Raw genomic sequence first — 13,962 nt, forward strand, 5'->3', positions numbered from 1 at the left:
GATCATGGCTCATCTTCATTCTAAGCTAAACTAGAGACTGGTATTGAGCTGCTCATCTAACTCTTGGTAAGAAAACAAATAAGCATATTCCCCAAAATGTCAAACTATTCTTCAAACTATTCTCTCGTCAATACAAAAGGCCGGACTATTGCAGCTGGAACCGGCACAAAAATAACAAAAATCACTGCTGATTGTACCAGACGTATTAAAGTGAAGTTTCTTTCAATCAATCCCTCCCTGCCTGTCTGATAGCTCGGTCCAAAGCTGTCCTGGTGTGACAGGCTCAGGCGGCAGCGCGGCTCCCAGCTTGTGTACGTCTGTGTGCTCTGGGCGACTCAATGAGGCACACAGACATCACCAGACAGCAGACACCACAGCCTTTCTATAGCCCTGAACCCCGAGGACTCACTCACATTAATATTAACCATGTTAAGCTGAATTCACATTTGCATACAGTGCATAATGTCCTGAAAATAGAATCAAATATTCAACAAATATGAGGCTTCATGTGTGTTCTTTTAAATTAAATCCATTCATCACTGCTGTGAATACGTTCAAGGGAGTTTCTTTGTCTCATTTTCGTGTTGTTCCAGTGCTGTCCCCTTATTGTTCATGTGTGTCTGTGAGTTCTGTATTCGAAGCTGAATGCATCCATGCGTGACGATGTACATGCGAATTGGTGAATGAATGTGTGTCAGTGTGTGCTGTGTATACTAAGCAGTTTATCTCGTCTGCTCCGCATAGTTTTTCGTTCCCCAAGTGTGGCGAGGTGAGCCAGGTTCAACACACACACACACACACATGCACACACACACACACACACACACACACGCTCAGCTCAGGTCTGCTGGAATGATAAGACCCCGTGTGTCCCTGCTAGAGGTAAATAGACTCCCCTGGTACAACCGGCCCCCCTTCCCTCACCCACCATATTATGACACCCCCAGAAACCCCTCATTTACCCACACTGCTCACCTTCACCACATACTCCCCCCCCCCCCCCTCCCCCCTTCATGCCCGCGTGCCCCGTGTGGCACACCCTGAGGGCATGTCAAGAGTCAGTGCTCTTCTAGCGGTTTAATTAGACAACCACGCCTGGCATTGGGGATTGTGGGGGGAAGGGAGCAAAAGGCTGGGGCCCATGAGGTGCTTGGGATGGCTAGAGAGGGTTATAGTTTGAGATTTGTGATGTGCACATCTGGATAACAGCTGAACACTGACATAGCTGCAAAACGGGTAAATATTTGCTGATCAGCGCGTTCGTTTCCATGTTATATCTTTAAATCTAAAGTGTTCTGGGCACAAGAATTGACTCGAAACAACGTGATTTGTCGGCCTTCTAATATTAATCTCTTTGCTTGCACTAACTGGAACTCTTAGCAATAGTCTGCTGATCAGAATTAGGTATTCATCATCATTACACAACACAGCTCAGCTTCCTGACCTGAAGAATCATTAACTGGCCATCACACAAACAAAACAAATAGAGCCATTAACATGTTGGTGGTAAAATTTGGCATCAGGGTAAAAAAAAATGTTTTCTTAAAGTTTACAGAAATAATCTGTTATTTCTTCCTTTATAAGACATTTCCCCAGCTTTTAATGGAGAAAAAAACCTCTTCAAGCACATTAACAAACCTAATTAATTCAAAGATGAATAAGAAAGTAGTTGAATGGACTTCCATGCTCAAAAATATTAAATTAATTGTGCCTGCGTGTGTTTTTCTCATGCCATGTCTCTCCTCATCTTCCTGCCTTTTGTCACTGTACTTCTGCTTAAATTTAACTGTAGAAACACCAAATATAATTGGCTTAGATTGGCTTAAATCTGTAAGACTCTATGATGCAGGATTTTGGGGCGACAACATAGCTCCAGGAACAACCCTGGGTTTTAACTGTGGTTCACTGCTTACCTTTAAACTTTTACTGTCTTACCAGTCTATTGTTTTCTTCCTGGTATCTTTCCCACTGTGTGTGTGTGTGTGTGTGTGTGTGTGTGTGTGTGTGTGTGTGTGTGTGTCTAATTCTCCACCATCAACTTTGATCTGATTCTACTGAAACTGTTTCACCTTCAGAAGGGCTCCATAAATCTCTCTTGATCTCTGTGTGGATGAAAAGGCAGGTCCGGAATATGAATCAGCATCGGGCCAATCCAAACTGTAGTCGGGCAGCATAAAATGTCTTTTATCTGTCTGCAGGAGCATGTACACACACATACACACCAGAGGATGGTTTAGATTACAGGAAAAACATACTTTGTTCACTGCACTAACAACCCTTCTTGAATGTAAATCTTCTGCAGGATGGTGATTTTAAATGGTACTGAGGGGACAGATCTTTTTTATCATGGCTGCACTATAAAGTGTATGGTCAACAATGGATTTAAAAAAAATGTTTTTGTCTTTCTGTAGAGTTAGTAATTCTTCTCTCTGTATTGTTATATGACAGACGGACAGACAGACAGACAGACAGACAGACAAACAGATAGACAGATAGATAGACAGATAGACAGACAGATAGATAGATAGATAGATAGATAGATAGATAGATAGATAGATAGATAGATAGATAGATAGATAGATGGATAGATAGATAGATAGATAGATAGATATATAGATAGATAGATAGATAGATGAAATTAACCCAAGAAATACATAAAAACAAGTGTTCTCCTCCAAAAACAAGAGGGCTACCAAGACCATACATTTGTGCACCTCCTTTAATGTATTTGTATGAATGAATAATTCCTCTGAAAGAATAAATGTTGTCATTGGCATTCTGCTTTTTTGTTGTTGTTATGATTGATTGATATCATTTGTGCATTTTATATTCAATTTTATATAATAGAGAAATTATTTTTTTTAAAGAAAAAAATTAAAATAATTAACGGCTATTCTGTTTCCTTTGTAAAAAATCTACAAACGTATCATGTACAATACAAATTCTGCTAGATTTAATATATAAATCTGTATCGCGCTAACATGTAACACGGTTGCCACCTTGTGCCCATAGTTTGTGCCTACGATGTCATACACAGACCGCCTAACGGTATTTCTAGTCAGGCATTTAGTTGTTCATGTACCAAACAATTGGGCCCTGAGAAAAACACATCACTTTGGCTGGGAAACGTAGTGGCGACAGCCGTTGTCTGCACTTTGTACGGACCGCTCAGTACTACAATTCCCACAAACCCTTGCTGGCATTCGCTCGTGTCGAGCGATATGGCGTCTTCTTGAAGCGTACATACATCGCAAGTGTTTTCTTGACAAGTTATCAAGGTAAGCTGTAAATGTTGTAAAAAATCAAACCTCCACTATTGTGTTTAATGAAGTGAAGTCGTTTGACTCAAGGGAGGTTTTAGTTTTGCATGTTTGGCCCGTTTATAGAAGACAATTAGCCTTTTTGCTAAGTTGTTAGCTAACGTAAGGACATAGCATGCTAACACTAGCAGTTGTCTGCATTCATTCTGCAGAGTAACTCATGTTGTTGTTTACGTCCTAAATGAGATGTTTAGTCTTAATAATTTCTGTAAACTTTCGTGTGAAACTAAAATAAGGCTCAAACTTTCACCGTAAGACTAATTAAATTAAATTAATGTGACAATGTAAAATTCAAGCGGACAAGCCAACAACCGTATGGATTAGAGCTGACAAAACTTACATGTTTCCTAAACCGTGGAGTCATTACTACTTTTATTTTTGTATTTTAAAGACTGTAGTATATGGTCTGTTATCGAAAATAAGCACGTGACAATATTTAACCTTTAACATTGTATCGTAAGTTGTATTGTCCCCAATAAAAAATGTGTCTATTTCAACAATTAAATCATATTTTATATCATACGATTATGCAAACCCACTACACAATCAGTTTATGTTAAAGAATGACGTGGTTGGCTCATGTTTAGTGACCATCTCTTGTAATACTTTGTTTTCCATAATTATATGTTTATGATTGGCTCTTAATTATCCACCTAATTACACCGAGGTGGGTGATAAGCACCCGGTTACTTCCTCATAACATCCTGCTGTTTTGGGCTAAAAAGAAAATAAAGAAGTCACTTGAAGCTCTTAAACATTAACTATTCGTCCATCGGTTTAGTTTGATATATTTATGGTCTTTTGATAATGTTTTATCTTTTCTATTGGTTCTATTGTGTTTTATTTTTAACTAAGACTTCTGCGCAGCTTTTTTTGTTGTATGAACTTCAATGATGTTGGGACATAAAACTTTGTCGCGTTTTGGCATGCGGACACTGAGCGATATAGTTAATATGTTTAGACGACAACAAAAAACGTTACACTTTTCACTGATCAGGCTCAAACTACCATCATGCATCATGCGTGGCTTGAGTTGTAGTGTAAAAGAAGGTATACTAAAGGAATACGTTGTGCCATAAGAGCATAACTGTAGGCTGTTCATTACTTTATGTCCTCTCAGAAGTAATAGAGTACAATTCTTTATCAGAAACCTACCTTAGTGAATGTCAAGTAACTATCATCTATATTTTTATATATATTTTTATTTGTGTTTGCAGATGGCAGCCGACCCCACAGACAAGAAAGATGCTGAACCCTCAGCAACCAAAGACAGGGAGCGGAAACCTCGCAGCCGCTCACGAGACCGTAAACGCAATCGTTCTCGTGATCGAAATCGCTCCAAGTCACCAGAAAGGTAACTAAAGATTTAATTATCATTTCTGCATAGTTACAGAGCATTTGTCTTGTTTTAGTTTATTTGATGATGTTGACGTTGTATGTGATTTGTATTGTGATAACAGAGACCGACGCATGAAAGACAAGGATAGAGAAAAGGAGCGTGACCGAGATAAGGAACGAGAGAGAGGCCGTAAGGACAGAGACAGCCATCGGCGTGATAAAGATCGGAAGAGGTCCAGGTACGTGAAAGATCACACGACATGTAAATGTTGAGACACTGTCTTTGGCCCACCACCACCAAATAATCACACCAACGTCCAAGATGTTATTGTGACTCTGAAATTGACAGCTCCGCTAGTCAACATGGCATTTTAATGCCGAAGTGCCTCAAAACCAAACGTGGACATCTTACCTCAGACAAAAGGCAAATAATCTGTTTTATACACGACAGTGTCAGTTAAATCTGCTACGAGGAAGTAATAACCTCTTAACCAGTTAAAAGTTCCTTACAGTAACTTTAATATAAGAATATTTAATGGAAATGTTTTGGAATGGTACATTGAAATTAGTAAAATAAATAATGAAAGCATGCTTATCTTTGAATGAGATTGATTACATCTGTTTAAATTAACTTTCCTTTGTAGAAGTCTCTCACCCAAGTCGAAGGAAAAGTTAAAGAGAGACAAAGATATTAAAACAGAAGAGGAAGAAGATGAAAGAAAGAAGAAGGAAAAGGTAAAGATCTGGTTCGGCTGAATCTTTCACGGCGTTGCGTCGTTTCTTTTGTTATTTCAATGTTTGACCCGTTGCTTCTGTTCAGGTCCAACCTTTATCTTTGGAAGAGCTTCTCGCCAAGAAGAAGGCAGAAGAGGAAGCAGAGGCAAAGGTGAGTTTCCTGAGGTTCACACTTGTCTTTTCCTTTTTAAACCCAAGGTTATTTTCCCTCACTTCTTCTTTTTATTTTATCCCCGTCAGCCCAAATTCCTCTCCAAAGCAGATCGAGAAGCCGAGGCTATGAAACGGAGAGAGCAACAGACGGAGGAAAGGAGGAAGCTGTTGGAAGATGAGAGGAAGAAGAGAAGGATGTTCCAGGACATGGGGAGAAAAATGATGGGTGTGTATCAGACGCTGGTGTATTACATGTTGAACAATCTGCATGCAGCTTGTAGAAGCATAATGACGGGAACCGAGACTGTGTGTTTACAGAGGACCCCCAGGAGAGGGAGAGGCGCGAGAGAAGAGAGCGAATGGAGCGAGAGAGCAATGGAAATGATGACGATGATGGAAGACAAAAGCTCAGAGAGGAGAAGGATAAAAGCAAAGAACTCCACGCCATCAAGGTAAGTCTCAGGGGAAATTAAGGAGCGCAGAGGAAATGGTGGCGGTGACTGGCAACTTTTCTATGTTGTTTAGATTTGCATTAAACCGAGTCTAAAGCCTGAATCTGATCGCCCAACTCCCCGGTCCTCTTGTAATTTTAATCCCCTCCGGAGAAAATACTTAACAAATGTAAAATAGATCCAAAGAGATGCTTTTCCTTCTAGTTTATGATTTTCAATCCGCTCAGTGGGAAACTTGTCTTGGGTGAGAAAATGAAGGGAGGTCAGAAACATACAAACACCAACATTCCCAGTGGGAACGTTTATGATGACGAAACCAAAAAAATTACAGCCCAACAGGAGAGCAAGAACGTGGCACATGTCTCAATTGAATGCCGTCACAACAATTAACAACACAAAGTTAAATAGACAGAGAGACATTAACACATCATCGCGTAGGGAGGTTTGAGCTCGCACTCGTCAATGTATTTACAAATGTATTTAAATTGAGGAAAAGTCCCTCACGTCCACAATGGTCATACATTCAGATATCAAATGACTGCTGTGGCAAAAGACCTGTCATCTCTTAAAAAATCAAAGTGTAATAGTGTGTCACCTCTGCCTGAACGATAAGAGCCATAACTCAAACAGATGAAGCCAACAATGTCATGTATTGTGTCCCAATCGCAAACGCTTAAAAACTGATGCGTGTAGTTTACTTGTAAACTTTTGGTGTTCAAGCGTCGCAAACATCAAAACGTCGTCCTTCTTAAACACCGTAAACCTGTGCAATTAAACATTTGAATCATGTCATTTACCAAATGAAATACTTTTAAAGGAGCGTTACCTCGGCGGGCTCAAGAAACGCCGGAGAACTCGCCACCTGAATGACAGGAAGTTCGTGTTTGAGTGGGACGCTTCTGAAGACACCTCAGTCGACTACAACCCGATGTGAGTCAACACATTACATCCCCTGAATTGAAGCGGGTGTTTTTTTTTTTTAATGAATGTGCACCAGTGTCAACAACGTGACGTTCCCAATCTGTCTCCCAGTTACAAAGAGAAGCACCACGTGCAGCTGTACGGGCGAGGCTTCATCGCCGGCATCGACCTGAAGCAGCAGAAAAGAGATCAGTCACACTTCTACGGAGACCTGATGGAGAATAGACGCACGCTGGAAGAGAAGGAGCAGGAGGAGTGAGTCCAACAAAAGCATCTTTACGCTTTTAAACCTAATACAAAATAGTAACACTGCCTGTATATAAGTAGAGCTTACTGGAAGGTAGATAATAACGGGTTTATGCAATCCAAAAATGTCAGAAGTATACAGGATTAGTCTAATTCTCTTCTCCTCTCAGGGTGAGGCTGAAGAAGATGCGTAAGAAGGAAGCGAAGCAGCGCTGGGACGACAGACATTGGTCTCAGAAGAAGCTGGACGAGATGACGGACAGAGACTGGCGAATCTTCAGAGAGGACTACAGCATCACCACCAAGGGAGGAAAGATCCCCAACCCCATCAGGAACTGGAAGGAGTACTCTCTGCCCGACCACATCCTGGAGGTCATCGACAGCTGTGGCTACAAGGTAAAAACAACGATCGCTCTCAATCATCACGTATGACCCGCTGCTTCAATTAAAACTTAAAATTGGACTAATAATGACTTTTCTCTCTTGAAACCCAGGATCCGACTCCTATTCAGAGGCAGGCCATTCCTATTGGCTTACAGAACCGTGACATCATTGGTGTGGCCGAGACGGGTAGCGGTAAAACGGCTGCTTTCCTCATTCCACTGCTCGTCTGGATCACCACGCTGCCGAAGATCGACAGGTAACACAGTCCACCCAAATCATGTCAAGTGAACACACCAACCGGGTCCCACTACCTACTCATTTTACATAACCGTCGACTACGCTCCTCTGTTCGTGCAGGATTGAAGACTCAGACCAGGGTCCTTATGCCGTGATCCTGGCTCCGACTCGTGAGCTGGCGCAGCAGATCGAGGAGGAGACCTTAAAGTTCGGTAAACCTCTCGGCATCCGCACGGTGGCTGTGATTGGAGGAATCTCCAGGGAGGACCAGGGCTTCCGTCTCAGGATGGGCTGTGAGGTGAGACATTCAGACATTCAGCTGTTACACAAAGCTAGCAACCTCCTGAATGCACTGAAGTCTGTTCGCATACTCTCTGTGAATAATTTACAGTTTTGATTAATTTAGTTTGGCTCTACATTAACATACTTCCTGCTCTTATACCCCCAAAGTATTGTGGGAATTTTAGTTCTTTTAGTTATTTAAAACAAGAGTAATAAAAGAGCAATAGACAAAATCAGAAATACCTTTTTGACGTGTTGCATTATCAGAGATTTGTTTTTTTTACATTACTGAGGCCAAAATATTGAGCAACTTATGTGTGTAAAATAGTTTTTTCAGATGCGTATTAATGGTATCCTTACCTATTCTGAAAAACCCAATATGGTTGTTATCACGGCTGTAAATGGAGCCTGGCCACACGTAGTGACTCTGCTACTACCCTGTAAATAAATTACCAGACCTTTTAATAAAAACAGCGTCTCTTGGCAGGAAGCCCACCCTGCCATTACATTCTTAAGATGAACGACACACACTCACCAGCTGCGTGTTTTCCTCCTCCCAACAGATTGTGATCGCCACCCCCGGCCGTCTGATCGACGTGCTGGAGAACCGCTACCTGGTCCTGGGCCGCTGCACCTACGTTGTGCTGGACGAGGCCGATCGTATGATCGACATGGGCTTCGAGCCCGACGTCCAGAAGATTCTGGAGTACATCCCAGTGACCAATCAGAAACCAGACACCGACGAAGCAGAGGACCCTGAGAAGATGATGATGAACTTTGAATCTGGAAAACATAAATACAGACAAGTATGTTCATCTGTCAAACATAATTTATACACAAGACGGTTGTGTTGCCGCCTGGTGCTCTCACTGTTTGTTTGTGTTTTCATGCTTTATTGTTTTTGCACCTTTTTCAGACGGTCATGTTCACAGCCACTATGCCTGCAGCTGTGGAGAGACTGGCCAGGAGCTACCTGAGACGTCCCGCGGTGGTGTACATCGGGTCTGCCGGCAAACCTCACGAGAGAGTCGAACAGAAGGTGTTGCTGATGTCCGAGGGAGAGAAGAGGTGAGACGGACGCAAACGTAAAAACCGTGATCATCGTGTCTCTCTGTTAAAGTGTCAAACTAAGCGTTTTTTGTCATTGTCTGTGTGGTGCAGGAAGAAGCTGCTGGAGGTGTTGTCGCGTGGCTTCGAGCCGCCCATCATCATCTTCGTCAACCAGAAGAAGGGTTGCGACGTGCTGGCCAAGTCTCTGGAGAAGATGGGGGTAAGTCGCTGTACACTGGACTCAACACAAACATTAAATGTGTCCGTTAAAATAAGCAAAAGTTAACATTCAATGCTATAGTGAGCATGTTATCAAACAAGATGTAACCTCGGTTCTCTTCTGCTTCACGCAGTACAATGCTTGCACGCTGCACGGTGGCAAAGGCCAGGAGCAGCGAGAGTTTGCTCTCTCCAACCTCAAGGCCGGAGCCAAAGACATCCTGGTGGCCACAGACGTTGCTGGTCGAGGTATCGATATCCACGACGTCTCCATGGTCCTCAACTACGACATGGCTAAGAACATTGAAGGTAAGAGGCCTCATTCTCAGCGTTGGTTTATTCTTTATTGTCTGTTAATTTCTTATTTTCATTCATAACAATACCTTCGCGTCGTCCTCCTGCAGATTACATCCATCGTATCGGTCGTACGGGTCGTGCCGGTAAGAGCGGTATGGCTTTGACTTTCCTCACCAAAGAGGACGCGGCGGTGTTCTACGACCTGAAGCAGGCCTTCATGGAGAGCCCGGTCTCCACCTGTCCTCCGGAGCTCACCAACCACCCGGAAGCTCAGCACAAACCCGGAACCATCCTGACCAAGAAGAGACGCGAGGAGACCATCTTCGCCTGATTCATCCGGACTGTTTCCACATGAATTGGACTGAATACGCTGAACACACACACACACACACACACACATACACACACAGAGCAGAGGCTCAAACTGCTTCTTTACGTTGTCGCTGTACACAATCTCTGTTTTGCATTCTGGATTTGGTCTCCAGGTATTTTACGCCCATCTCTTTTGGTTCTTTCTCCACCTTGCCTCCCTCGCTGTCGGCCTGTTTTTCTCTTTTCAGCCAGTCTGTTGTCGTTGACAGGTGCAGCACTCGTCACCGTACTGGTTTGGGGATTTTCAGACTCAAACGTGGGCAGTTTGTCATCGATGTGTGTGAACTTGAATATTTCTACTCATTCAAATATGTGTAAACGTGGACTCGGTGATGCACGTTTTGTTTTGCTTCTATAAACATGAAGCGTTGATGTAACTGACCTGCAGGGTGTAGATGCTACTCTTCAGTCATCAGATGTGATAAATAGCAGCCAGGATGTGAGTGTAGATGAGTAGTACGTGATATGTTTTTATTGATTACCCGCTGACCGTAATTTCTGTTTCCTCACAGTTTTAAGAGACCAATGCCAGAAGTGACGGTGATTTTCTTTAGCTTCAGATGCATCCTGTGACTAAATTGTGATTCATCATTTTAAATATAAACATTTGTATGAGGTGACGTCTGACTCGTGACTCTATAATGATACCTCTCTTTCTTTTTCCAATAGCGACGAGCTCAATGGGTAAATGTTGGGATGCAGGAAAAGGGTTTAGATCTTTAAACTTCTACGAAAGAGCAAACTTCTAGCGCCTGAACCTTTTAGGAGCGGGAGAGATGTGGAGTTTAGATTAAACACTTTGTTGGCTACACGGCTTGTTCACAAAACTGTTTTGATCTTCAGTAAAATTCCTGAGTCTGACCTTTTTATGAACAAACCAGAGCATTTACATCAAACAGTCCAAAAGGCAATCAATTAGAAACACTAAATAAAGGTAAACATTGTATTCATGGCCTGTATGTTCTTTAATTTAGCTGCCAAACTTGATTAATTATATTTATGAACAAGCCATGTAACCAATAAAGGCTTTAAATCTGAGTTCCACCAATGCTGCCTGATGTTTAAAGGTATTTATTTATTTTTTACCTCTGTGTGAATAACCAGTCAGATTATCTCTCATAGACAACAGCTGCCAACCACCATCTTTGTGTTTTAAGATGGTCATCTTCTTACTGAGGGTGATGAGGCTCCACATTAAACATAGATGTACTTTCCGCCAAAGTTGGAACAGTTATTGATGTTTTTAATTAGGGATTTTCTCGCATTTGTCCTTTCTCACTGATATTAAAATCCAGATGTGATAAGTTCCGTGGCTGTCGATCAAATCTGGTCAAACTACACCCACACAGTCCTGAAAAAGTAGATTAGACGGGTTTTTGAGTAACTCTTGAGCCATATTTTCCTGAACTTTAATTTAGATATTTGCTCATTTTGTCTTGAATTTATAGAAATGTGTAACCAGGTTTTCAGGGGCTTTAAGTCACCAGTGTGTATTCCGTGTTAACCACTGTGTTCATATATAGAAAGTCAAAGGGATTCTGATTAACTCTAAAGAGGAGAATCTGTATCATATTTCATTGCAATCCATCTGCTATAGTCACGAAAGAGCACAGATGTCAACCTCCTGGTGGCGCTAGAGGAAAAGTCATTACTCCTGGGGCTATGAATGTTCAAGGCACCGCTAAAGAGTGGATTGTGTAAAAGTGAGACAAAAAATCCGACACAAACAATTAAAAGTACGTAAAATGTCATGTTTATTTTGTTTTTAAGTCATATTTTACTTAGCATTGTAAATCTATTTTCAAATAGAAAGCATTCTATACAGCATCAGGCAGGAAATGTCTCACTTTTTACACATTTGCTGTCTCTTTTGATAAATAGAGGGAAGAGGCGTGTTGGGTCACGCTAGCACGCTGTGGTAGTCTGGTGGATACACGGTTATATTTAGTGCAGTTATTGCATCACAAAGCAACCATCCCGAAAAAAAGTAGTGCAATTTTTTCTTCTTTTTTTGTTGAATCTACTCACACAAAAAGAGGAAGTCCAGATGGTGAAAGGCGTTTAAACTTGTTCAATGTTAGGCTTAGTATTGCATACAGAATAAGACAGAGGAAATTAAATTATAACCCTTGTAAAAATTGTGCTTCATGAATTGAAAAAAAGTCAACTGCTTTTATCAGTTGTTAAATTGGTCCGCTTTGAAAAACATACTCTGCCAAAAGTATAATGAAAATAGCTAATTGGTGAACTAAAGCATGCAGGGATTTAATAATAATCATTCTTTTTTTTTATCACAAATTGAAAATAAATCTGGCCCAATTTCTAAGTGAGTGACTTGTAAAAGTGCATCAACCACCGGGGTCCACCCAATGTTGTGGAGAGAGAGAGAGAGAAACAAAAAGTCCCCAATAGAAATGTTTGTGGATAAATAAAGTGATGCATTCTGATTTATTATTTTTAAGTAATAGTGTTGTTAGTGGTGTGAGGAGTGAGTAGCCCCAAAGACAAGACTATCACTACAAGACAACGAGGAGAATCAGAATCAATGCATTACTGAAATACTTAACTGTAAAAAGAAACAATCCGATTTCATGCAACACTTGCATAGAATTTTTTTTTTTTCTCAATCATGCTGATTTTCTTTTCTTTTTTTTGTCTTCAAAATATACAGAACACTAGATAGAGATACCTGTGAGACATGGAAGCAGTAAACCAGTGATTCCTAAAGTATCGACCCCCCCCCCCCCCCCCCCCCCCCCCCCCCAAACTCTACATCGGCTCGCGGACTAACTATAATGGGTGCGGGAACAGAATGACGTCATGTCACGGCTGCTACGAGTCCTCCAGGAGCGCGACACGTCCATCACGTGCGAGTGGAGCGCGATGAAGTGTGCAGGACTTTACACCTGAGGATCTGCTTTGTTTAAAAAAAAAGAAAAAAAAACCCTAATCAAACTGCAGGACGTAACGCGATGTTTTTGGCACAGACGCACGAGGGGAGTGAGATATAGGTGTAGAAACTGTGGATGCTACAATCAATAACGTGCTACAATCGAATTACAGGGCGATCGGTTGGGGGGTGGGGTGTTTGGTGCTGGAGGTGCAAAAAGGCATGCAAGCTTACATTCTCTGAAGATTTTGGAGAGGAGCTGCAGCGTGCGCAGCATGTGCTTAATAATATGTGAGTGATTCGATGTAAACAAGCAAGTTTGGCGAATAATTCACCCTTTAAAAAGATAAACATTCCCCTTTCTTCGTTGTGTTTACATTCTCTGTGGCCGTTCTTTTGTTTTTCTTCTTCTTCTTCTTCTTCTGAGAGGTGTTAAGAGAGTGATTGTGCAACAGCGAAGACGAGTGATGCCCAAAACGCACGAGGTGACGCTGACGCTGTGCTGCAGCCTCATACCGCGTACTTACATTGTGATAAACTGTGTGTGTGTGTGTGTGTGTGTGTGTGTCAATTCACCGTCTTCAGAGTGAAAAACTGACATGGGTGGCAACATTTCTCTGAAACAACGAAGAAGTCCATATCAACAAAATCAAACAAATATAGTAGCCATGAAACAAAAACCAGGTGCCCATTCAGTATATACATTGTAATCAAATGCATTACTATTTCCCGTTAAATGGACTCAACAGTAGTACATTCCTACGTTGGTTTAACCGTTAACGGTCATTCAGTTCCTGTTCTGACGTTAATGTGCAAATAGTCTTAAAATAATTATACTCATACATGCAATAGTAAAGATAGTTAAAAGTCTTAGGATTTTTAAGGCCAGCACATGAGACATCCTGCAATAGAGAAACCTTAGGCGAAGCAGCTAAAGTTTGCGTACAGCTGGTAGCCTGAAACCTCTCCATTGCAGAGGTGAGTAGCCCTGATGACTTTAATCTGAATGACTTGACCCTGGAGAGGTCAGCGTGTCCCCTAAAAATAAGTCAAAGCTGGGAGTCTG

At 41.6% G+C, this 13,962-nt stretch overlaps 1 protein-coding gene across 1 annotated transcript; it reads left to right on the forward strand.

Moving 5' to 3' along the window:
- Positions 1-3,199: 3,199 nt before the first annotated feature.
- ddx23 (DEAD (Asp-Glu-Ala-Asp) box polypeptide 23) lies at positions 3,200-10,626 on the forward strand. The gene is made up of 17 exons (XM_079168772.1): positions 3,200-3,278; positions 4,538-4,674; positions 4,781-4,897; positions 5,303-5,393; positions 5,479-5,544; positions 5,634-5,772; positions 5,865-5,998; positions 6,816-6,928; positions 7,031-7,174; positions 7,336-7,561; positions 7,660-7,805; positions 7,907-8,084; positions 8,632-8,874; positions 8,985-9,136; positions 9,230-9,338; positions 9,472-9,646; positions 9,742-10,626. The coding sequence occupies exons 2-17, from the start codon at positions 4,538-4,540 to the stop codon at positions 9,963-9,965; spliced, it is 2,394 nt and encodes a 797-aa protein (XP_079024898.1). The 5' UTR covers positions 3,200-3,278; the 3' UTR covers positions 9,966-10,626.
- Positions 10,627-13,962: the final 3,336 nt, after the last annotated feature.

The sequence above is a fragment of the Pholis gunnellus genome (assembly GCF_910591455.1).
Source record: "Pholis gunnellus genome assembly, chromosome: 2".
Classification (NCBI taxonomy): domain Eukaryota; kingdom Metazoa; phylum Chordata; class Actinopteri; order Perciformes; family Pholidae; genus Pholis; species Pholis gunnellus.

Excerpts from the sequence above, each read along its gene's own strand:
- ddx23 (XM_079168772.1), top strand. The coding sequence starts at position 4,538 with ATGGCAGCCGACCCCACAGACAAGAAAGATGCTGAACCCTCAGCAACC. Across the intron at positions 5,999-6,815 it reads AAGAACTCCACGCCATCAAG|GAGCGTTACCTCGGCGGGCT; the intron begins GTAAGTCTCAGG and ends ATACTTTTAAAG. Across the intron at positions 9,137-9,229 it reads ATGTCCGAGGGAGAGAAGAG|GAAGAAGCTGCTGGAGGTGT; the intron begins GTGAGACGGACG and ends TGTGTGGTGCAG.